Below are 23,934 nucleotides of genomic sequence, written 5' to 3' on the forward strand. Positions count from 1 at the left end.
GAGGCTGTTTTATGCAATTTTTAATACCACCATCAATCAGATGCAGATCTACAAACAGAAACCCCAGTATTTTTTAATCTGTGATTTGCGTAAAGTCCCGTTCAATGTTTTTAAAAGAGATGGTTTAGACACTACATGCAAAACGAATAGCAGGCAAAAACCGTCCGCTCCACCATTAAGTCTTTGCTAACATGTATGTTAAAGATACTCCTTTTAAAGGGCATCACTTTATGCATCATGCTGATTAGTGGTGATTATCACATCTGTGTTCTGGATTCACAGGATATGTACAGTATGAAGATGTATAATATAATAAGTATAGCGATCATCTGTAAATGAATCATGTTTGTATTCGCATCATACACAAAATGCATGTCTTTTCACCAGTCTCATGACTGAAAGGTTTCTGCGTGGTTTTTATAAACCTCCACTTGGTACTTTGCACCATTTGTATAGATCCCAGGTCACAAAAACGGCTGTGCCTTTTCCCACTTGTCAGTTGTGATGTGTGGATGTTCCCTTGATAAGTCTCAGGGTTTGAAAATCACTCAAAAAAGATGTATTTTAAATTGTTGCTTTAGAAAAAACACACTTTTATAATTTCTACTTAATGTCGTTAGATAAGTAAGAACTGTGCTGTCCTATAGGAATAACTAATCCTGAGCAGGACATTTTCAGGAAAAAGGACAACTATCCCTTGAACTTAAAGAACATGATGGTTTGAAACATGTAACATAAACTTGAAGGAATAGTGTGATATTATTATTTAAATAAATTGGATGTTGAGTTATGCATGACATACTGAGATAATGTAGGTGCTTGTTTCTAAGACCCAGAAGGAGTAATGTTTAATATCAGCATACATTGCCATTACAAATTTTCAATGTGGTGAAACAATTAGATTGTACTTTATTGGGCGATCTTCAGTATTCCAACTACTGCTTACTTGCTGTGGATTACAATTGTAATTCACAAAAATATGGTGGTTACCTTTACATGACTACTGTTGCAGACCCTTTGAAAAGAATTGTCATTTATCATAGTGCAAGGTAATGTAGTGTACTTAGCGCCACTAATACTTTAAGCAAGACATAGGGCTGTATTCAAGTGTCGGAAGCGACAGTCTTGTCGGAAAAACAGCAGCTTCCGACAGATTTAGGTCGGAAGGGGTTCCGACCTATTCATTAGGGCCCCATTTCTTCCAACAAGTCGGGAAATCTGACTTGTCGGAAGCCTGTCGGAATACACGCGGATCGGCGGCTGCAGCCGCCGAGCCATGTGTATTGTCGGAATCGCAGACAAACCCGACAGGTTTTAGCCCCATTTCCGACAGTGTCAATCCGACTTTAAAAAAAGTCAGACTGGTAGTGTCAGGAATGGGCCAAACCTGTCGGGTTTGGCCGCGGCACTGAATACTGACTTGTAGGATCCTTTCCGTCAGAAAGGATCTGACAGGTATTGAATATACCCCATAATGTCAAACACGATTCACTTTGTTGACATAGTATATAATACAATATATGTACAGTATGCTGGGGTCACATTCTAATAAACCAACATGACATCAACTTTAAGAAGGGCTCCGCTCTACACTATAGGCATGCCATGGTCCGGGCATGTTTAGAGCTGCAGGACAAGCACATCCATACCACAGAAAATAGCAAGAACTATATTAATGAACTGTATGTATGTACTGGTCATATGTAACTTTAGAGGGAATTATAACAAATGCTATGCAGTTATTCTCCATTATGAAAACAAAAGAATGTCAGCTTACAGTATGGACTATAAAGCCCAAATAAAATAGCTGACCTTGTAAGCACTGTTGTGCTGCATATGAAATTACCATTTTAAACAACAAGCCTCTCTAACTTATCCATAATAATTAATCGCAAACCTTTTTCTCAACATTAATACACAAAATGCTAGATGCTCAAATCAGTTTATTGGTCCATCCTAAGTGCATGTAAGAGAGGGTTTAATGTAGACTACGGGGGACGTGTACTAAGCAGTGATAAAAGTGGAGAAGTGAGCCAGTAAAGAAGTTGCCCATGGCAACCAATCAGCTGCTCTGTATACTTTTATAGTATGCAAATTATAAATGTTACGTCAGTGCTGATTGGTTGCCATGGGCAATTCTCCACTGGCTAACTTTTCATTTTTATCACTGGTTAGTACATCTCCCTCTAAAATACAAATTTCCCCAGCACACCATAATGGACCAACAATAGAAACATACATCCTACATGATAATAGAAATGCAGAGATCTCAGTAACTTACACTTGCAAACATATGGTAAGCCACCAGCCATAGCAAGGCATAACTGCTTTGGTGGTCCTATGTTACGTGATAATATTACCTACTTTGGGTCATACATTTATGTATTTCACATTTAGAGCCAAATCATCTTGTAACCACAGTATGTAGATTTTTTTTTAGATAAGTAATGATATTCAATTTCAATATAACAATGTACTGTGTAAGGAAATAGAAGAGAGTAGTCAGCAAATATACTTGTATGCCTCATTTTAGCATACAATGATATCACATAACATCTTCTTTATATTTGCAGTGTGCCTCAGATTGTGCTGAACTTGGATATTGCGCCAACTATTCTGGATATTGCTGGGTTGGACACGCCTCCAGACATGGATGGGAAGTCAGTCCTTGCTTTGATGGATATAGAGAGGCCAGGAAACAGGTTGTTCTCTATTCTTATTCCAAAGATGTCATCTGTGTTGTAATTGTGCTGATTCTGAGTCGGTGGCATCTGTGTCTACTTATCTGGACAGCCAGAGAGGCCTGCTTACTAGTTTATGCTAATACAAAATCCCACCCGTGTATGCAGAAAGTCCATTCAACCACATGTGGAAGCCTATCTCTGCCCACTGTTTTTTCTGTGTGCAGCCTTTATTATTAGTATGTGGACTTGCTAGGTTCAAAAGATCCTTCAGAAGCAGGCGTTCCACATCTAGCTTCATGCTACGATTGAAGGTCGGCCTACACAGCCACGACACTGCCATGACTCTCCCACGAGATGGAACAAATCCTTGCATACAAAGGTCGCTGCTCAGAAATGCCTATTTCACAAATAGTGTGATATGTCGAAGGACAGATCAATCTGTACAGACAAACAATCTCCATCCTTGTGCTTAAGTCTGGTTTTCCACATGTGTAGCTGCCAATGTCTTTTTTTGGAGCATACGCATTGTGCTGAAATCGGCTAGATCCATCCACGTTACCACTTGTGTCCGACTCAGATTCAGACCCATTGTAAGGCTGCCAGGGAAGCGGATTGGTCATCGGACACTACTTGTCCTGTTAGCTTTTTTGACAAGGTTGCAGATTACATTAAAGTTTACCTTGTGCTCTAGCCTGGGAAATGCACCAAGAGCTGCCCCAGCAGGGGTGATTACCACTTAAGACACTGAGGTGGAAATAAGAACATTAACTAGATTTTTCATTTTAATACGTATTTTTACATTTCTAATTCCGGTGTTCTCCATGAAGAGAGTACATTATGTGATATGGACAGCGAGTTATAGAGATGACAGATGGACCATGTATGGGAAGGGAGGTGTTGCTGACTCTCCTATTAATCACGGATCATTTACAGGAGTGACAGGGTGAATAGAGAGGGTAAGCCACTCCAGAGCAAATTATTAGGAAGTGATGCAGGGAATAAGTGCTGTGGTATGTTGCGGCCCGTACATGACGGCCTGTGACGGCCCGTGGCAGGCAATAGGGAACAATAGCAATGGTAAACATGTGATTGTTGCAAGATAATCTCTCATTACCACTATGTTATAGAGAAACATAATAAATGGGTCAGAATACAACAGGCTGTCACACACTATACTTTACTAATATGATCCAAAGAGCACCTGGTTCTCACTTGCACAATCTCCGCTTTATTTCAGATTACGGACAAGTAAGAAACACAAGATTTGGAGAGATACGTTCCTTGTGGAAAGAGGGTAACCTGCTATTTTTGGAATTTTGCATTTTGTTTTATGCTGTGACTGACATTCATTTTAACATAAGTCAACAATAAACATGTCATTTTAAAATATGGCATCTGGCACCAGGTCAGGGAGTAGATTATTGACGCTTTCTGATATAACTTTTTTTTTTACCTATGCCATGCAAGCACATTTTTAAGCTTACAAAATGCCAGTTAAAGAGTTGCAGGGCCGATCCCCACCATTAGGTGAGCCCAGCTGTTTGCCCCAGGCATCTTGAGTTACGGAGGTTCAGTGATTACGGCCACCTGGATTCAGATCTGTCTTAACAGCATTGCTTTGCTTTGCAGTCCTGTGTGGTCTCTCCACATGCTTCCATACACTGACTGTCTGTCAGCACTCTGATTGGTGGATAGGTTCAGGCATCCACCAATCAGCATGCTGACAGCCATTCACTGTCTGGCTGCAGGCTCGGAGGCAGGTAGAAAGTGCTGCACTCTGATTGGTGGATAGCTCCAGCCATCCATGCCATCCACCAATCAGAATGTTGGCAGCCATTCACTGTCTGGTTGCATGTCGATGACAGGTAGAAAATGATGCCTATCCACTCTAAAGGCACCAGCCCACCCCTGCTCGAAGGCCTCTAGAATCATGGGGCTGCCCAGTGTGCACTTATGTTAAGATGGCCCTTCCTGGATTTAAATTATATGCCCTCCTTCCTTATTGGCTGACAGTAGAGGAGAAGGGAATATATTTTTCAGCCCTGTCCTCAACTCCTCTCATCTGCCCTTTCTTACATTGTAAAGCAGAATGGACAGACGAGGGGAAGGATACATCACACTGTGCCTTCTCAGTGCCAGTGATAGGCTGGTGTTGTTACAGCGCAGTACCGCAAAGGGGGAGATGAAGTCAGGAGTCCTGGCCGGTGGTGGTACCACCTCTGGAGAGGCGCAACATGTGAAAACAGCATGAATTAAAATAACTACAGTACTTAGAAGCCTGCTGATAAAATCCTACATAACATCCCACAACAATACAAAATCAAATGAGTAATTTTAATGTAAAAATCTCAAATGCATAAAGAATACATAGCTTTCCAGTTTAATTTTGCCTATACAAATGTGCCATGGCTTATTTACTGTAAATGTATTCACTTTTGTTAAACTTTATATATATATAGTATCTTGCCATTGTTGCGGTTAATTATCACTTGCCTAAAATGGTAACTTTTAGTCCCAGAATATAATAAACTATTCCTTCAGACCATGGAACCAAAGTATTTCCCAATCCTTCAATAATGCACAGTCCTTTATTCCATCTCAACTTTTCTGCCTCACAGAAAGTTTATCAGAAAAAAAGAGGAACCAAGTAAAAGTACTCCGCAGTCCAACCACTTGCCAAAGTATGAGCGTGTGAAGGAGCTGTGCCAACAGGCCCGATACCAGACTGCGTGTGAGCAGCCAGGGCAGGTAAGGAAACAATGTGTTCTCTCTCTTTTATTGTCGTGCTGGTTGTGTTATCCTCATCAGTATGGAAAAAAAAATTCCTTTCCCCAATATCAATAGTAAACGTGCCAAGATCACAGAAATGTAAACCTCCGTGACAAGAAGCCATTGAACGTCTTCCCGTAAAGGACGTTGCTTGTTTTATAGCATATTCACATGCATGCTACCCATATGTGAACTATAGCCCACAATGAACTATATAGAAAGTGATGGAATACAAATATTCTGCATAATGTGTGTGAGATCCAATTGTACCATAAGAAATATGGTTGGGAATGAAGCAATGGTCAGCAACAGTAATCCAGTAAACAATGATCCCTTTGGGAAGCAAAACATAACACTGTGGTCTGATTGATGCCATGCCTGGATTTATATATGTCACTTATGTCACATATATACTGTAAGCACACAAAGGACTGGGTGCGGACCCTAAAAAGTCTGTAAGTCAGCCATAGGCACTGCTAAGATGCCAGACAGGTAAGCATCATACAGGATCAAGCTATTTGGGGCTCTTCATTTTACAGTAATCTCAGTAATAAACAATGGAAAAGAGTAAGGAGGTTTTTCCGGTACTAAACTAGTGACATCATGCGAATAAGTACGTAATTCCGCAAACAGGCCTTCCAATCCCTTGGTATTCAGAAGTATGAATGACACAGGCAACTACAGCTGCGGAATTCCACCTAGAGGCAGACTGTTTCACCCTTTCTTGGGCTCAGCATTGTGTTGCGTTACGTAAGTGTTCACAAGGCCTCACTCATAAAACTATTGTTGTATTTTTTGTTTATTTGATTAGTATAGATTCTACACAGCAGCTGCTCTTTCCTCTATGGATGAGGGGTGCTGCCGCTACCCATGCTGCCTGCAGTAGGAGGAAAGAAGGACTGGCCTACCAGCCTGGTCCCGGCACCTGTGCAATGGATCTGGCAGATGCAGGGACCAGCGCATGCGCATAAGCAGCCATAGGACACTGGCTTCTATGGACTGCATCAGCTGGAGCTCATAGATGCCAGGTAGGGCTACCTAAAAGGCAGGGAGTGGCTTCCTACAGGAAGCACGCTCTCTGTTAATTGCAGCCTGTACTGGCAGTCCCAGAGGGTGAAAACACCAATGGGAAGTCACTGCCAGTCCTAGTGTAGCCACTGCAATTGTGGACTGCAACTGGCTCACTGAGACGGCGACTGTTACAGGGCTGCAGCCCCTAGGTAAAATCCACCGCGGATTCTACATTAATGTTATGAGAATGCAATTTTTTAATGAGCTACATTGTTTTTTGCTGACAGAATAAAAAGTTATTTGTTAGCAAGTTTACTGCAATTGCCAGTCCTGCCCACAGATATGTATGTGTTATGTGTACGTGCTGTCTGAAATGTAATATACACCCACATAAACAGGACGTTATTCAGCAGCAACAATCTCACAGTAACTGATTGTTACAAATTAGGTAACGGCTGATGTAATACACTGTTTCAAAGGAAAGCATAGATTTATATTCTTGAGAATATTAATACAGGGCCAGAAACTATTATTTGGAACGTTTGGTTATTGATTTGAAGCATCGTACCTAAAATATACAAAATTACATTTAAAATTCCCCTCACTGCCAATGCATTTCCATCCATTAATGGGGAGTTTTTGCAGTGCTCTCAAATGATCATATCTCTGTGCATGAAATTGGGGAGAACAATTTTTATAGATCAATGGGTAACTTCTTCATTCGTCATCTTTCGAAGGTTTAGTACATCTTCCCCTTTAACAGATTAAAAGAAAAAAAAAGAAAAGAAAAACACCAGTAATCTGTAAACTCTCGAAAATGAAGTTTTACTTATTGAAAATAGTTTCCAGCTGCAGCATCTAATTTCAGGTTGCTGTATAGTCTGACATACACCATTATTAATATTTCCAGCTTTTCCTTGTTCTTATAAATTCCTCTGCAGATTAACATAGGATTGCATTCCAGTGGCCAATCGTAAACTTATTGCTGGGCGCAAATCTCCTAGCAAAGAATTTCCTACCTGCCACACAACTGATTAGTTGTTAATCTCTGCGAAAGTGCATACAGGGCAATTTCTTGCTAAACCTGAGAGATACATGTGAGCTTTGCTGAGTACAGGTTTCCTCTGATGATTGACCCCTATTGGCAGTGGAATTCTGCAGGATACAAAAATACTTCTCAATACATACTATGAGATTACCAGTACCTGGGAGTGGGAAATAAATGACATGTTACATTTAACATGACTTAGGGGCATGTATGCGTACATATATTGGAACATACCTGTTAACTGGTAAAAGAATTTACTTAGATTTTGTTAGTAGTTGACTTGTAAAAATACCAATCCCCACAGGTATTATCAGCCACGCACGTTTCACCCTATTAGGGTTTGCATTTGACATCAAACTATCAATCTCAAAAACGTGACTGTCACATTTATTGCACTGAGATTTTGCATATTTGTGCCAGCCTTAAACGTAACACTAATTACCGTGACATTCGCGGAATGCCACGGATGTGCACACCCTGACTCCATTTACTGCCATCCCCCTTTTAGCTACAATTAGATGCTCCCACGCTAGATGAGCCTGACACCATTGTGTGATGGTAAATAATAGCATATTATTAAAACTGGAATGTTCCCCATGAAAGGTAAGGCATTGGTATGTACTGCATGAATGCCTGTGGAAAGTGTCTATCCTATTCTTTGCTGTTGTATAAAATGGAACTTTTCCCCGTCATACAAAGCTCTGAATAATGTAAGGCTGGGCACTGATGTTGCTCAGTGGATTTTCACTTCAGCAGAGAAACGTGGTCTTTCTAATAATTCTGACAAAAGCTAATGCAGTCTGGTTTGGCTCAGCAATATGATTTTCTCATAAAATAAACATCTTTCCAACCATACATTTGTAAACTTCCAGTCTACGGCCAGCTGTGGATTCTGAATAAAACCACACACGTCTGGGACTGCGAGGTGGAGGTGTCAGATGGTGAAGCAGATACTGACAGCCAAATACCAGACATATATTCCGGTCTTATCATGACTGTGATTGATCCTGTACAGAACTGGTTGTCTCTGATCCGTTTACTTTTGTTTTAAATTTGAATAAATCTTTAAAAATAAAAAAAATAGGCTCACGTTTTACTTCTGATTCTCTTGTGCCATTTATGATGTCTGGTTATTCATCTCTTGCAAAGAGAATCTTTGTTTCTCATTGGACCTGTCTAAATAAATATTAATAATAATACATGGCACATTGTGGGGGAGATTTATCAAAGCTTGATGAGAGATAAAGTGGAGAGAAATAATGGGCTTTATTCAGGTCCTAAGAAAAGCAAAAAATCACACTAATGGACAAAACCATGATGCACTGCAGGTGGGGCAGATGTATCATGCAGAGAGATTAGATTTGGGTAGGGTGTGTGTTCAAACTGAAATCCAAATGACAGTGTAAACATAAAGCTGCCTAACTTTTGTGGGCTACATGCAAAAACAGCCAGTATTTACCAGGCACAGAAACAATATAACCCAACCAAATCAAAAGCTGGGTACACACTAGATGATATGCTGAAAGAGCGATATCTTCAGTGTTTGCCCCAGTGACGTCATCCTGCCTCCACCCCAAACATGCAGTTTCAGATGATATGGTTAAAATTGACCAGCATTGTATAGATGACAGAAGCCCTTGTCAACGCGCATCGTTGACAAAGCCGTTCATACACACTGGACGATATCTTTCAGAAATGTCACTATCATCCATATTGTTAAAAAAAATCACCTAGTGTCTACCCAGCTTAACTCTCTCTGCACGTTACATCTCCCCCACCGGCAGTGCATGGTTTTGCATTGTGTGTGCTTTTTTGCTTTGCTTACAAACTTGAATCAGGTCCCATGTACAAACTAGCTTCTAATTGCCATATTAGAGGCTAGTTTGAAAAAAATGAAATAGAAGCTGATTGGTTGGAAATCTTGCTTATAAATCTCCCAGCAGACAGACCTCTGCAGGAGGAAGGGAGGAGATTTAGCTTAAACTAAACTTGAAAGTTGGTAAAACAGAACAATGTTTCCATTTTTTCTGTTTTTGTAAAATACTGTAAAAAGAAAAGGTGAGTTCTGAAAAAGAAACACAAAAGTTTATTAAAATCTAAAATATCAAAATATAAAGGAGATGCAGAAACATTACAAGAGCTGCACTTAAATGTCTAATCAGGGCTGTTTCTAGCCAATTTGGCTCCCAGTGCGAGATTTCAAAATGCGCCCCACCCCCCCCAATTGACATTAAAAAAAATGCGCCCCCCCCTAGATATAAAAAAAAAAAAACATGGACGTGGTCAATTAAAATGGGCGTGGCCTCATCTGATATCATCACGGCCACCACAGGGGGGGGGAAAAAGTCCCCATTTTACACATTACGCAGGCAAGAGTCCCCATTTTACACATTGCGGCAGGCACGTGTCCCCATTTTACACATTACGCAGGCAAGAGTCCCCATTTTACACATTACGGCAGGCAAGAGTCCCCATTTTACACATTACGTTAGGCACGTGTCCCCATTTTACACATTACGCAGGCAAGAGTCCCCATTTTACACATTACGGCAGGCACGTGTCCCCATTTTACACATTACGCAGGCAAGAGTCCCCATTTTACACATTACGGCAGGCACGTGTCCCCATTTTACACATTACGCAGGCAAGAGTCCCCATTTTACACATTACGGCAGGCACGTGTCCCCATTTTACACATTACGCAGGCAAGAGTCCCCATTTTACACATTGCGGCAGGCAAGTGTCCCCATTTTACACATTACGCAGGCAAGAGTCCCCATTTTGCACAGTACGGCAGGCAAGAGTCCCCATTTTACACAGTACGGCAGGCAAGTGTCCCCAATTTACACAGTACGGCAGGCAAGTGTCTCCAATTTACACAGTACGGCAGGCAAGTGTCTCCAATTTACACAGTACGGCAGGCAAGTGTCCCCAATTTACACAGTACGGCAGGCAAGTGTCCCCAATTTACACAGTACGGCAGGCAAGTGTCAAGTGGGGGGGAAGGAAGAGAGAGAGACACAACTTAGATATGAAGGATCTTCCCGCTCTTCGGGTCGGCCGCCTCTCCTTCCGCGCGCCTCCTCCTTCCAGCTTCCTCGCGCCACCTCCTTCCAGCCCTCCTCCGTCTTCCCGAGTACTCCTGCTCGGGGGGCGGAGTTTTGCGGAATGACGCGATTGCGTGGTGATGTCACGACGCAGCCGCGTCGTTCCGCGAAACTCCGCCCCCCGAGCAGGAGTACTCGGGAAGACGGAGGACAGGGAAACAGGGACCAGCAAAGTGCCGCGGCGGGTGCCCCGTGCGGTTGCACGGCTCACCCGCCGCAAGAAACGGCACTGCGTGTAATCACCGGCCCTCTCAGCAGGTCCACTTTCACTAAAAGAATCTTTTCGTTTTCTCATAAAACTTACCACTAGGTTTAGTGTTTTTATGGGTTTATTTAATTATGAGGGTGTGTGGATGTTGGTGACTGTCTATACTACATGGGGCTAGGGACATTATTGTTTGCTTCTACAGATACGCTGACTGGAGCTTCGCTTCCCTTCCCTGGCTGACCCGGATCCCTCAAACCAGGCCACTGCCTAGAATGTGAAGAGATAGTACTATGGGGCTAATTCAGCAAGGATAGCAAATTCTGCTAATCAGCAGAATTTGCAATCATATTGGTGGCATGCTGTGGGTCGTCTCCCCCCCCCCCCCCCCCCTCCGCCTTCAACAAGTAGTAATTGCGATTGCTTCGCAATTTCTGCTTGTCAGCAGAAACTAAGGATGGCTCCTGCCGGCGCAGCATGGCTGCGCCCACAGGAGTCCCGGCACCATCTTACCCATCGTGGCAGCTGTGTGTGACATCACACGATCATGCGATCACGCCCCCGACACACCACACCACCCACTGTTTGCATTGCCCTTCCCCGCAACGCTCTGTCTCCTCCCTGGCAGAGGCAATCACATGTTCTGCACCCCCCGCCGAAAATGCGGGCGCATGCGCAGGATGGGCGCTACACATGCACCCGCATCTTTTCAGCAAACAGTCAGGCAGAGGCGTTCGTGGGGCGGGAGGGGGGTGGTGCAATCGCAGTGGGTGGGTTGTGGGCTGGGTGGCCTTACCCTGCGATGGGCGGCCCCCAGCATGTGAGCATAAGGATTGTAATTTCTGCTGTTTACAGAATTTACAATCCTTACTGAATAGGGTCCTTAGATCGCAGCTGCTGTCAGAAGACATGTCATTCATTCAGATGCCTCCTGCAGCAATTGCATTTTATCTGATTGTATCTGATTTGCAAATCTGAATCATGCCCCTAGTGTACATATCCACATTAAGTTAGTATGTGTGGAAACGTGGCACCTAGATTACAATCTGCTGTGATCTTTTTCCTATATTACAATTTATTTTTCTTCTATTTTTTTGGGTGGTGTTTATGTTTACACATTTTCTAAGAAATCTGTCTGTTTCAAAGAATGTGTCCTGTAGCCTGCGGTCTCACAGACATCTGTCCGACGGACAGAGTGTATTCTGTAATTCATTCGTCTTTATCGCACTCCCAAGGTGTAGCAGAGGAATAACTTCCATCCTCACCAAATGTTTCATTTTCCTCTATCAGACTATTAAATGCAAAACTCCGTAGCCTGGTTCCCAAAGCTGGGATAAGTTTAGATAAGATGTATCATTTCCGGCACTCTGTCTAGTTAACACACACTTCTGGGAAGCGCCATGAAAGCTGGGCTGTATACATGTAATGTGAGGCATGAGGATTCCTACGCTGAGTCATATTCCCCACCTTTCATAGACATCCGGTTACTAGACTCAGGTCTTTTTTACAAAACCCACATAGATTCTGATCGCTTGGTTTTCAAAAACTTTCTCTTCAACGCTGATCAATCTCTGTTGCTAGTTCAAATCTGGAAAAATAAGATGCTATTAACAGCTGATTTGCTGCAAGCAGAATGTTGTACATGTTAATCTGTCCATCAGATAAATGTGTCAGCTGTTGAGGTGACTGTCCCTTTCTTAAACACCATAGATAAATATATCATGACTGGCCAACACTTGATCTTAATGTGGTAACATGATACTGAGCTGGAAGAGACACTTTATCTGGTGTAGTGTACGGTAAGCTGATATTCCCTCTGTCACATCTATTTAGGAAACATCTGAAGGTATGCACGCCATTAATAAGATGTGACATGGAAGTCAAGGCACTTCTCTTTACATGTATGGTGTTTAATATACTATATGCCTACATGTATAGAATATATATACATACATAGTCACACAAACATTATATTAAAGAGAAACTGGCTATGTGTTTTTATTTTTCTATTATTGTCTGATCTGAGTGAGATGTTGCACTGAGGTACCATTGTGCTTTACTGCAAACATTATGGAGGAACTTGTTTATTGTTTACTTTGGGACTTATTCAGAGATGAGCGCAGTGTACACAGCATCTGTGCTTTTGCAGCAGTTATGCTAAAATATGCTAGTGTCGCAGGAGGCACCCTGTGTGAATAGACGCCTCCTGCCGGCATCTGCGATCCACTGCTGCATCCGAAGACGCAACATCGGATTACGCCTCCGTTTTCTGAAACCCTGGCCGTCGCCACCATTTCCCCGCCCCCAAATAGCTGCAGCCTGTCAATCAGGTTGTGGCTTAGGGGGCACGTTGAGTGATCTCGGAGATGTATATTTATTTATTTATTAAGTTTCTTATATAGCGCAGCAAATTCCGTTGCGCCTTACAATTGGAAATAACAATGATATAACAAAACAATGATATAACAAAACTGGGTAATAACAAACAGTCATAGAGGTAGGGCCCTGCTCGCAAGCTTACAATCTATAGGGAAGTAGGCATGGATACACATGGATAGGTGCTATCTAATTGCATAGTTGTCCACCAGATTGCAAAGGTTCTTGGTGGGCTGTATGTTATGGTCATACAGCAATGATGAACCGGGGTCGAGAGGAAGGATGAGAAGACATGTGAGGACATGTGAGGATATGTGTGGACTGTGCAGAGTGGATGCAACTTGATAGGAAGGTTTATGAAAGTTATGTGGGCGGTTCTGGAATTTGATACGCTTGCCGGAAGAGGTGAGTTTTCAGGGAACGCTTGAAGGTTTGGAGACTAGAGGAAAGTCTTATTTACGGGGTAGGGCATTCCACAGAGTGGGTGCAGCCCAATGAAAGTCCTGCAATCGTGAGTGGGAGCGAGTAATGAGTGTGGATGAGAGACGCAGATCTTGTGAAGAGCGAAGAGGTCGGGTTTGGAGATATTTTGAGATCAGCGAAGTGATGTACGTTGGTGTAGTTTGGTTAATGGCCTTGTGTGTGAGTAAAAATATTTTATATTGAATACGGTAGCATGTGCTGATCTGAAAACATCAGAGATGTCCACAAACCATCGGGTTTCTGTACATCTCTAAATCTGGCCCTTCTTCGATACTTGCGTATTGGTACAAAATGTCTGGGAGACTCTTCAATTTAGGCGGTTCTCCTGGACTTCTCCTCCATTGAAGTGGTCAGTTCAGGTGCCCGATGCAGTGTGATGCCGCCAGGGCTGCCATCAGAAATTGCAGAGGGCTCCTCTAGTATCTTAAATAACTGTCTCCTCTGTGGCGGTGGCCATTTTGGGAGGGAAGTTTTCAATACAGAGCTGCTGGAGCGTCGGAGGACAGCGGCAGAACAGCGGGGACGACCGCGGTACAGAGCGGACGGCGGCGGGCGGGCAGGTGGCAGCATGAGCATCCCGAGCCCTCCTCTCTCTGTCAGAGAGGCTGGGCCCGGGACAGCAGTGCCCCCAGCACCCCCCTGATGGCGGCCCTGGATGCCGCTATTCATGCCATTGTGCCACCGAGGCAGAGCTTTCATAAGTAGAATTGTACACCCAGCACCCGAATTGGACCTCCATTTTGAGAACTGCAGGAGGGGAGTCAGAAAGCATGGTTTTGTCTGTTATATTAATTTTATTTGTACTACCACATACAAATGCACTGTATTTGCTGGCCACATTGGTAATGTGATATATTAAATTATTAACCAGTTAACACTGTGTGCCACAAAGAGACAAGGGACCAAGTGGTCTATGCACTAAGCCTTGGAGAGAGATCAAGTGGACGGAGATAAAGTAGCAATCAACCAGCTCCTAACTATCATTTTTCCAACACAGCCTGTAACATGGCTGTTAGGAGCTGATTGGCCGGTACTTTGGGGTCTGTTTACTATGTCTTGGAGAGAGATAAGTTGGATGGAGATAAAGTACCGGCCAATCAGTTCCTAACTCCATGTTACAGGCTGGGTTTGACAAATTAATGGAGCTGGTTGGTACTTTATCTCTGTCCACTTTATCTCTCTCCATGGCTTAGTACATAAGTGTGCTCTATCCAAGTCTTGACTTTGAGACATCAGGGTAGATAGACTAAAATTCCAAAAGAGGAAAATGTGAGGTGTTTCCCATAGCAACCAATCAGATAAAGAATATACTACTAGCAGGGGCATTTTAAGAGAGGAGGGGGTACGTGTGCAGACTCCGGGTGGGCCCCTACTCTCCACGGCGCTGTAGGCTTTGTGCCGGAGTCTACCGCGCATGTGCAGGTCTCCAGAAACATGGTGCCCGCCATATTCCGAAGACAAAATTCATACTGCGCGGCGGCCATTATGGAAGTGATTTTTTTCCTGCAACGGAGAGGTGAGTATTAAAATATTGGTGCAATGTGTGTGGTGCGGGGGCCCCCCTGGACCCAGGAGCCCATACACCCATGATAGAAACGCCTATGACTACGAGATAAATAAGAGAATCTGATTGGTGCGGACGACCTTTACTTTTTAGAATTTTTAGAAATGTTAGTAAATCTTCCCCTTGTACTTGGTTTTACCAGCACTGTAGCATTATACAGTGGCCTGGATGTGCAGGGGGACCTGTAACAATATCCATTGACAATATTTGTAACGGACATCTAAATATTCCTTTTTTTTTTTCATTCCTCATAGAAATGGCAGTGTATTGAAGATGTGTCTGGAAAACTACGGATTCATAAGTGCAAACCATCCACAGACATTGTGTCACTGAAGAAGAGAACGCGAAGCATAAACTCAAGGGGCTATGGGAATAAGCACAAAGACTGTATCTGCCCCGATACGGATTATAGACCAATTAGGAATCACAGGAAGAAACAGAGGATTTTCTTGAGAACTCCTAACTCTAAAAGTAAGTGCTTTCTTTAACTTACTGAAGGTAATCTCTTACAGGTCTATTCATGAAGCAATGAAAAGAGTGGAGAAGTGGGCTAGTGGAGAAGTTGCTTATGGCAACCAATGAGCTTTTAAGTAACATTTATCAAGTGCCTTCTATAACATACGTAGCGGCTGATTGGTTGCCATTGGCAACTACTCCACTGGCTCACTTTTCCACACATTTCACTGCTTCCTGAATAGACCCCTTACTGTCTTATAGAGCTATTTGTTCAAATTGCTTCATAGCTTAATTAAAAATTTATAGAAATAATTTGACTTAAAAGCGTAGTAGTTAGTGTAGATTAGTGTGAGACTAATACACGGCAGGTTGCATGAGTGCTGCATAATGTGACTTTACTCAAGCATCACTAACTGCAGGGCCGTCTTTTCGTATGGGCTCAATGGGCTCTTGCCCAAGGGCCCCAGGAGTATAAGGGCCCTAGGCTGATAGCTGAGGGTCCCCTCTTTCCAAGGGTACCAGATTTTTGAAAATCGGCCCTGGGGAACCGGAGATATCTGACCTCAAAGTAGTGGTCCCCATCCAAGCCTGTTAATTGCTCTTTCCAGCCAGATATCTTGGGTTCTGTCTGATTTAGAGTTTTTCTGAGGGTATAATCCAAAATCTGTGATTCTCTCCTTTTGGTGGACATAGCAGCTTGTCTCTACTATGCCCAGAACCAGAAATATCAGCCTTCAAGCAGCTGGTCCCTGCTCCAGCTCCACACACCTAATATGCAGTTTTAGGTTTTCATTGGTGAATTGCTCTGGCACCTGAAATCTGAGCCCTAACTCCCCAGTACCTTGTGAAAAGTGGGACTCTCTAGTTTTTTATCCCGTTGAAAGCAGAGAAATCTATTTTCAGGAACTTGAGATATCTGTAGTCAAGCAAGCTGTCCTCTCACTGGAAAATGATAAATATTAAGCCCACTACACTATCCACTCCTCCCCTACATATTAAACACCCCCTACCACCCTAAAAGTCATGTACCAGGGCTTCTCCATTTAGCCCAATGCCCCCTTCCACAGTTTAGCCCCATCTGTGCAGTAAAGGAGTAATTAGCAGAAATCACTGCTCCAGGTCCTACATGCTGAGCGGAAGATAGACAACCCCCTACCACACACGGGACTTCAAAGCTGCCGCTGATAGCACCCCCTACCCCTACCACTGGAGGATGGGTAGGGGGCCCAGTGCATTGCTGTGCCAGGGGCCTACACTGCTGTTAAGATGGCCCTGACTAACTGTAACTAACTGCCTAATATGGGCACCAGCATACTTCCAGAAACAGTGGTGGCTGGCGTGATGCAGCTTCCGCCAACCAGTGTGTCGTACAGTTATCAAGCCTAGTTAGTAGGATAACTTAATTGTGTTTACATATGATCTGGCTACTTTGTTTTATGGACAATTAATCTACACATGTAGAAAGCCAAGCTGCTCAGATCTTGCTTCTTAGGCAATAGGTCCTCCTCACCATGAATAACAGAAATGCATATTTGCCCTCTATAAAGATTGGCATAGGCAAGATGGCGCTGCTTCTCACCAGAATACAGTGATAGGTGTGCAAAGCCATGTTCGATGACAATTACCGCATGACACTTCTTAATGCATTTTTAATAGTTTAGAGTTGCCACGTACAGTTTATGATGCAAACCAGAGGTCTCTGAATATTTACATAGATTTGTATGAGCAGATCTATGGTTGATAGTACAAAATAAAATTGAATTATATTCATAGGGGCCAATTATATTCTGAGCAATGATGCCAAGCTGTGCACATTATCAATTAATATCCAAGCTAATCTTTGTTCTTTTTCCTGCAATCAGGGAAGTGTGAGGGAAAATTAGGTGTGTGTGTGTGTGTGTGTGTGTGTGTGTGTGTGTGTGTGTGTGTGTGTGTGTGTGTGTGTGTGTGTTTGTGCATGTGTAAACTACTAGAACTAAAATTTCACACACTGTTTCTCCTAATGCATTGTGTACACATAACTGTTAAATTATCGTATTGGAAAAGTGTTCTAGAAATGAGACATGAATGTGAGAGATTTAACATTAATTTATTACAGATGTATTGGTTTAAAAATAAGCCTTATTTGTGTTTCCTTTTATATTTCTTTATTGCTGCATCTTAAAAATACATTTCGTAAATCCCATAAATTTATTGTGGCGTTGTTATATATTAACCCAATTAATCTGTAATACTCTGGGAGTCCATAATCACCAACGTGCTAAAGTCTTTGGTTAAATGAATTAAATCTGGAAGGAATAGCACAAAATACTGAATGTGTTCGAGAACCACATATTATACCACAGCAGCCCCTAGTGGATATGTGGAAATTAGTAAGTTAAGAATAATTAACATTTTCTCTTAAAAAATGTAAATGTTAATTTAAAAAAAAAAATAGCGGGCTTGTCATTATCCACAGAACACATTGCAATAGGCCAGATGTACTAAGCCTTGAAAAATGATAAATATCACGGTGATAAGGTACCAGCCAATCGGCTCCTGTCATTTTTCAAACACAGCCAGTGACATGGCAGGAGCTGATTGGCTGGTTCTTTATCACCATGAAATGTATCACTTTTCAGGCTTAGTACATATCCCCCATTCTCTTCTTCATATATACTGATATGGATTTTTTTTAAAAAGTTAAATATATCTTGGAGTGCTGGCGGAGAATTCCTTTTCATCTACTGTGTACTTAACCTGACAAACAGCAGACCATAGGAATGTTGATTTCTAAATACGTAGATTCTTAAGATGAATGGTAAAATTTTTGTATACTGTACATTAAGGCTGAAGTGTTACAAATTTATATCTATCAATAATCTATCTGGATGTGATTATATACAGTTTTTACCATTCAAGACGTAAATATTATACACAGTGCATTTTTTGGGGACTATTTATGTTTGCATCAGCGCCACGCCATGGCATATGTCTTGTGATATTGGTTTAGCTTATATTGGTACATTTGCTACATCTTCTATAAAGGAAAGTGGAGGTTTTTCCCAGAGCCAGAGGCGTAGCGTGGAGACATGACACCCGGAGCAGGGTCATGTTACGGCGCCCCCACCCACCACCACACACACATATATACATATGTACATACATAGATTCACACACATTTAGGCACAGACATACATAAACACACAAATACTGTATACACAGATATATAAACACACATATACACACACAGATATACACAGACATACACATATACACACAGACTTACATAAACATACACATATACTCACACATACTGTATACAAAGATATATATACACAAACACACACATACATGTATACACATTAGCACACAGACATATACACACACATTTACACACAAACACAGACATATACACATAAACACACAGTAAACACAGACATAAACACACAGTAATTCTCACCAAGAGCCCAGCAGCAGAGCAGCTCCTCGTTCCAGCCTGGAGAGGCGGAGCTTCGATGTGATTGACACTGACAGGCTGGACCTCCGTGGGTAGAAGGAAAGGACCGAGGAAAGGGAAGGGGTGGCTACCACACTGCCTGCATGTTCCCGATCACTGACTGCAGATTCCTGACAGCCAGGAAAGTTCTTCTGACAAGCCTTCAAACCTCCCCTCTTCCCTAACAACACACCACACTGTACTGCACTGCACTGGACTCTCTGCACTGTGCAATCAGTGATCTGCAACATGCAGGCAGTGTGGTGGCCACCCCTTCCCTCTCGTCTAGTCATTTCCTCCTACCCCTGCCCGAGATCCCGGCTCTCAGCTGTGCAGTGAGCCGGCGCCTTCTGTCCCTAGCGGCGCCTGGAGCTCGAGCTTCACTTGTTCCACCCTCCCTACGTCCCTGCCCATAGCAACCAAACAGATTCTAGCTACCATTTTAGAATGTACCAGAGAATGAAAGCTAGACTCTGATTGGCTGCTATATGCAAAACCTCCACTTTTCCTTGTAGGAAAATCTACTCCATAGTGTTTGCCTTTTTGTAGTGAAATATATGGTTTTAAATATCCACAATCTGGACTGAACCTATATTATAGCAGAGTGCAAGCTACTGCTGTTCTTGTTTTTTCCGTCTATGTGTAAACTGCTATGAAATGGGTTTGTCACTCAGAGGCAGATGTATTAAGCCTGGAGAAGTGATAAAGCAGTGATAAAGCAGTGATAAATGCAAGGTGATAACGCACCAGCCAATCATTACGGGTTTCAAAAATGACATTTAGGAGTTGATTGGCTCGTACGTTATCACCTTGAACTTATCACTTCTTTATCCCTGCTTTATCACTTCTCCAGGCTTAATACATATGCCCCTTAGTGTAATAGAACCACCAGAGAAATTTTTCTAGCTCTGATTATGGGGGTGTCTAGATTAGAACCAGTCAGGGTGCGAGCCTAAAGTCATCAATCACTACTTATAATGTTATCATGTTAACCCAGACACATCTTAAGTTATTTAAGTTAACCGTAACCACATAGCGCTTACCCCTGACACAGCTCTTCTGCCTCACACAGCTCTTCCCCCTTATGTATCTTATATTCCCTTATATGGCTCCCCTCACTCTCATGCAGCTTATCTTCCCTCTTCCCTCTTCCCTCATGTGTCCCCCCCCCCCTCCCCCACACACACACACACAGTTATGCAGCTTATCATCCCCCATGTGGCTCCCCCACCTCATACAGTTTATCTCCCCTTATGTGGCTCACCCCTTATGCAGCTTATCATCCCTCATGTGTCCCCTCCACCTCATACAGCTTATCTCTCCTTATGTGGCTCCCCCCTCATGCAGCTTATCATCCCCCGTGTGGTTCCCCCACCTCATACAGCTTATCTCCCCTTATGTGGCTCCCCCCTCATGCTGTGTATAGAACAATTATAATTATTGGATGGAAATATGTAAAACCTATAGTGTAGCAGATCACACTTCATATAATTGTTCAAAACTTGCATTGAAATACTTCAAAACCTCTCAATACATATAGAAAGCTTTATTAATACTTCCTTTAACCAATCATTTCTAGGTACTGTAATCTTATCCACCAGGATATCTATAAAGGTGGTTGATCAATGAAACAGAGCTTGCTCACGCCTATCCAAATTAATGATATTGAAAAGAGTGGAGAAGTGAACAAGTGGAATGGTTGCTCATAGCAACCAATCAGTGTTAAAGTAACATTTACAAAGTGCATTCTATACAATTATATGTAGCAGCTTCTCCACTAAAACCGAATGGTTTGTTACAGGCCTATTCCCACCGCTGTGTTCTAACATTTTAAGACTGTGTTTAAAATACTAAATTCCAACACAACCTATATCTAATACTCCACTGCATACTACTGGTACATTATATTGTAGTGATAAGAATGCAAGGAAGATATATTAAACATATGTGTAAAATGTGTCTAAAAAACATAGGGGGTAATTCAGATCTGATCACTGCTGTGCATTTTCGCACAGCGGGCGATCAGGTCCAAACTGCGCATGCGTATGCACCGCAATGCGCAGGCATGTCGGACAGCTACAAAGGGCATCGCCGGTCAGCGACGGGATGGTGCGAAGGATCCATTCGCACGGGCGTACGCAAGGTGATTGACAGGAAGAGGCCGTTTGTGGGTGGCAACTGACCATTTACAGGGAGTGTCCGGAAAATTGTAGGTGTGTCCAAGCGTTCTGAGGGAGTGTGTCTGACGTCAGCTCGGCCCCGATCAGCAGGATTCAATCGCACTGGAAGAGTAAGTCCTGGGCTGCGCAGAGACTGTACAAACTGATTTTTAGCAGCTCTGCTAACACATAGGAACGCACACTTGCACAGCGAAAATACACTCCCTCTGTAGGCGGAGACTATCTGATCGCAGGACAGCAAAAAACGCAGCCCAGCGATCAGATCTGAATTACCCCCATAGACTTTGGGCATATTTAGCCATTCTCCCAGTGCCTACATGAGAATGAGCCCTTAACTAAAGGAGAAATATTTGTATCTACCACAACCTGCCCTACGGTACACAGATTCCTCAGAAATTCATATCCTATGTGATGGAGAGAGAAAAAGTGAGGACGAAGGTGAACTTGAAACGTTTTCTCTGTTCTCACTGTTCAGTTTCCCATGTTTGTCTTTCCTCTTACAGCTGACACCATAAATCACAGTAGGTCTTTACATTAGACACATAAAACTGTGTTTTATTGCAGCTATTTTTCAATTAGTGTAATTGCCCCTTCTGATGTTTAGAGCATGGATGGGTACAAAGTTTGGCCTGGCTAATGACAGGGCGACAGATGTTCTACATTACAGATTTTATGTATACAGCATGTGAAATACTGGCACAAGTAGGCAGATGGAAACGAATGACTTCAATTAACCTATTCTACTACACATAAGGCTCTGCCAATATATTGTATACTTTTAATATTTATTATTTTTGTTTATGGTTAGATCCATTAGTATTCAAAAGAGGACAAATTGTGAAAGTATGGTTTCCTTCAAAAGTTTGGCCAAATGTGTTGGACTTTTTTACAAATAAATTGGCATGTTAGTGTCTTACCTAGTGTATTTTAATATTTTTTTTTTTAATCGACAGTATAAAAAACGTATTATGTGCCCGTTTATAACCTCCACTCAATGTCTATTGGACTTAAAACGTTTTACCAAGTTTTACCAAGTTTTAGTCTAGTGATCTGCCATTTAATTGTCAGACAGGGGTTTATTAAATAAAGTGCAGATTTTTGGTTTTGGGAGCAATATTTATGAAGGCAGAATTCGGCATGTTTTATTTTTGAACATGTTTGGTTTTGCCTATAAAATATTGCATCTTTATATCCTGCCATTGTTAGATAAACCACATAAAGTTACTGATGTGATTTTCGAAGCGCACTTCTTGCGCACTGCAGATGGTTTTAGGTTTTCATATTGCTTCCCTGTGCATGCTAACTCTGCATTCTTAGTGGGCGCACATTTAAATATAAGCAGAGGCGTAAAGTTCTGACGAGGTGCGAACTTTGCTAAACTGTAACACATAATGGTTCAGCCCACTATAATACTATCCCTTTCATTGAAATAAACATTTCTGTTTTTCTCTTAATATACTGCTCCTTAGTCTATTTAGCCTACTTTGTGGTTTAAATTAATCATGAAATTAGTAGAATATTGGAACTTTGTGCCTGATTCAGAGAAGTATGCAAAGCCTATGTTCCACGGCAGTGTCGGACTTGGGCATGAAGGGCCCACCGGGGAATGCAGTGGTAGGGGCCCATGTTTAGGGGTATGGTCAGTCTCCAGAGGGGGTGTGGCCAGCCGATACAACCATTAGTGAGTGCATGGGCTGGGCCCCTTGACAAATATATAAATACTGCTAGTGCGTGCATGATAATGTACCAGATAAATATTGGCAATGCACTGTAGAGAATACACCATAGTCCTGTGCAGTATAAGGTAACATATGTATAATGTATAATTCAAAAACACAGTCTGGAACCTGATAACTAGAGGATGAGGAGGGGCCCCAGGCAGTGGGGCCCACAGGTGGTTTCCCCTGTACCCCTGTGGGCCAGTCCGACTCTGTTCCATGGAACTGGGCGATTATTGGTGTACTGTGCATGTGCTGCATTTGCATTGCGCATGCGTCAAGGTGGCACAGCCAACCCACACGCAATGAGGATTGCTTCGCAAAGTGATTGACAGGAAGTGACCATTTGGGGGTGTTAACATGGTGTTAGTGGGGAGTGGTTGTTAAAACACAGGCGTGTCATGGCAGTTTTCAGGGCATGTATCTGACGTCAGCTGCGAGTGCTACCATACAAAAACATGGCACCTGCGTGACTACTGCTGTGTCCAGTCCACGCAGCCATAGGTCTACTATTAAGCCTGATGTTCCTTATTCTTGCGTATAGGCTAAGTATGTGTATATAATTGCAAATGAGTTGCAGTGTCGAATGGCTTCTGTTAAAAGAAATAACCCTAGCTTGTGCCACACACTTGGGAATATAGGATTGGGAATATAGATTGAAAGCTCACTGGAGCAGGGACTGATGCAAATGACTGAAATATTTTCTGTAAAGTGCTGTGGAAAATATATGCGCTATATAAATCCTTATTGCAGAATAGGAATGACAGTGTGCCCCCTATGCACGGCTTCCCCCCCTAGTAAAATTAATTTCCACCACCTCTAGCTCCTAATGTCAGTTAAAAGAATTCTTAGGTG

The 23,934-nt window shown here is 42.6% G+C and overlaps 1 protein-coding gene across 3 annotated transcripts in view; it reads left to right on the forward strand.

The window, feature by feature from the left end:
* The window catches only part of SULF1 (sulfatase 1), a 150,358-nt gene that overhangs the window by 99,731 nt on the left and 26,693 nt on the right, over window positions 1–23,934 (forward strand). For all 3 annotated transcript variants that reach the window (XM_063923881.1, XM_063923883.1, XM_063923882.1), the window contains 4 exons: window positions 2,574–2,702; window positions 3,922–3,978; window positions 5,303–5,432; window positions 15,502–15,718. In XM_063923881.1, the coding sequence (XP_063779951.1) occupies window positions 2,574–2,702; window positions 3,922–3,978; window positions 5,303–5,432; window positions 15,502–15,718 (533 nt within the window). The remainder of the gene's footprint in view (window positions 1–2,573; window positions 2,703–3,921; window positions 3,979–5,302; window positions 5,433–15,501; window positions 15,719–23,934) is intronic.

This window comes from Pseudophryne corroboree, chromosome 5 (genome assembly GCF_028390025.1).
Source record: "Pseudophryne corroboree isolate aPseCor3 chromosome 5, aPseCor3.hap2, whole genome shotgun sequence".
In the NCBI taxonomy this organism is placed as follows: domain Eukaryota; kingdom Metazoa; phylum Chordata; class Amphibia; order Anura; family Myobatrachidae; genus Pseudophryne; species Pseudophryne corroboree.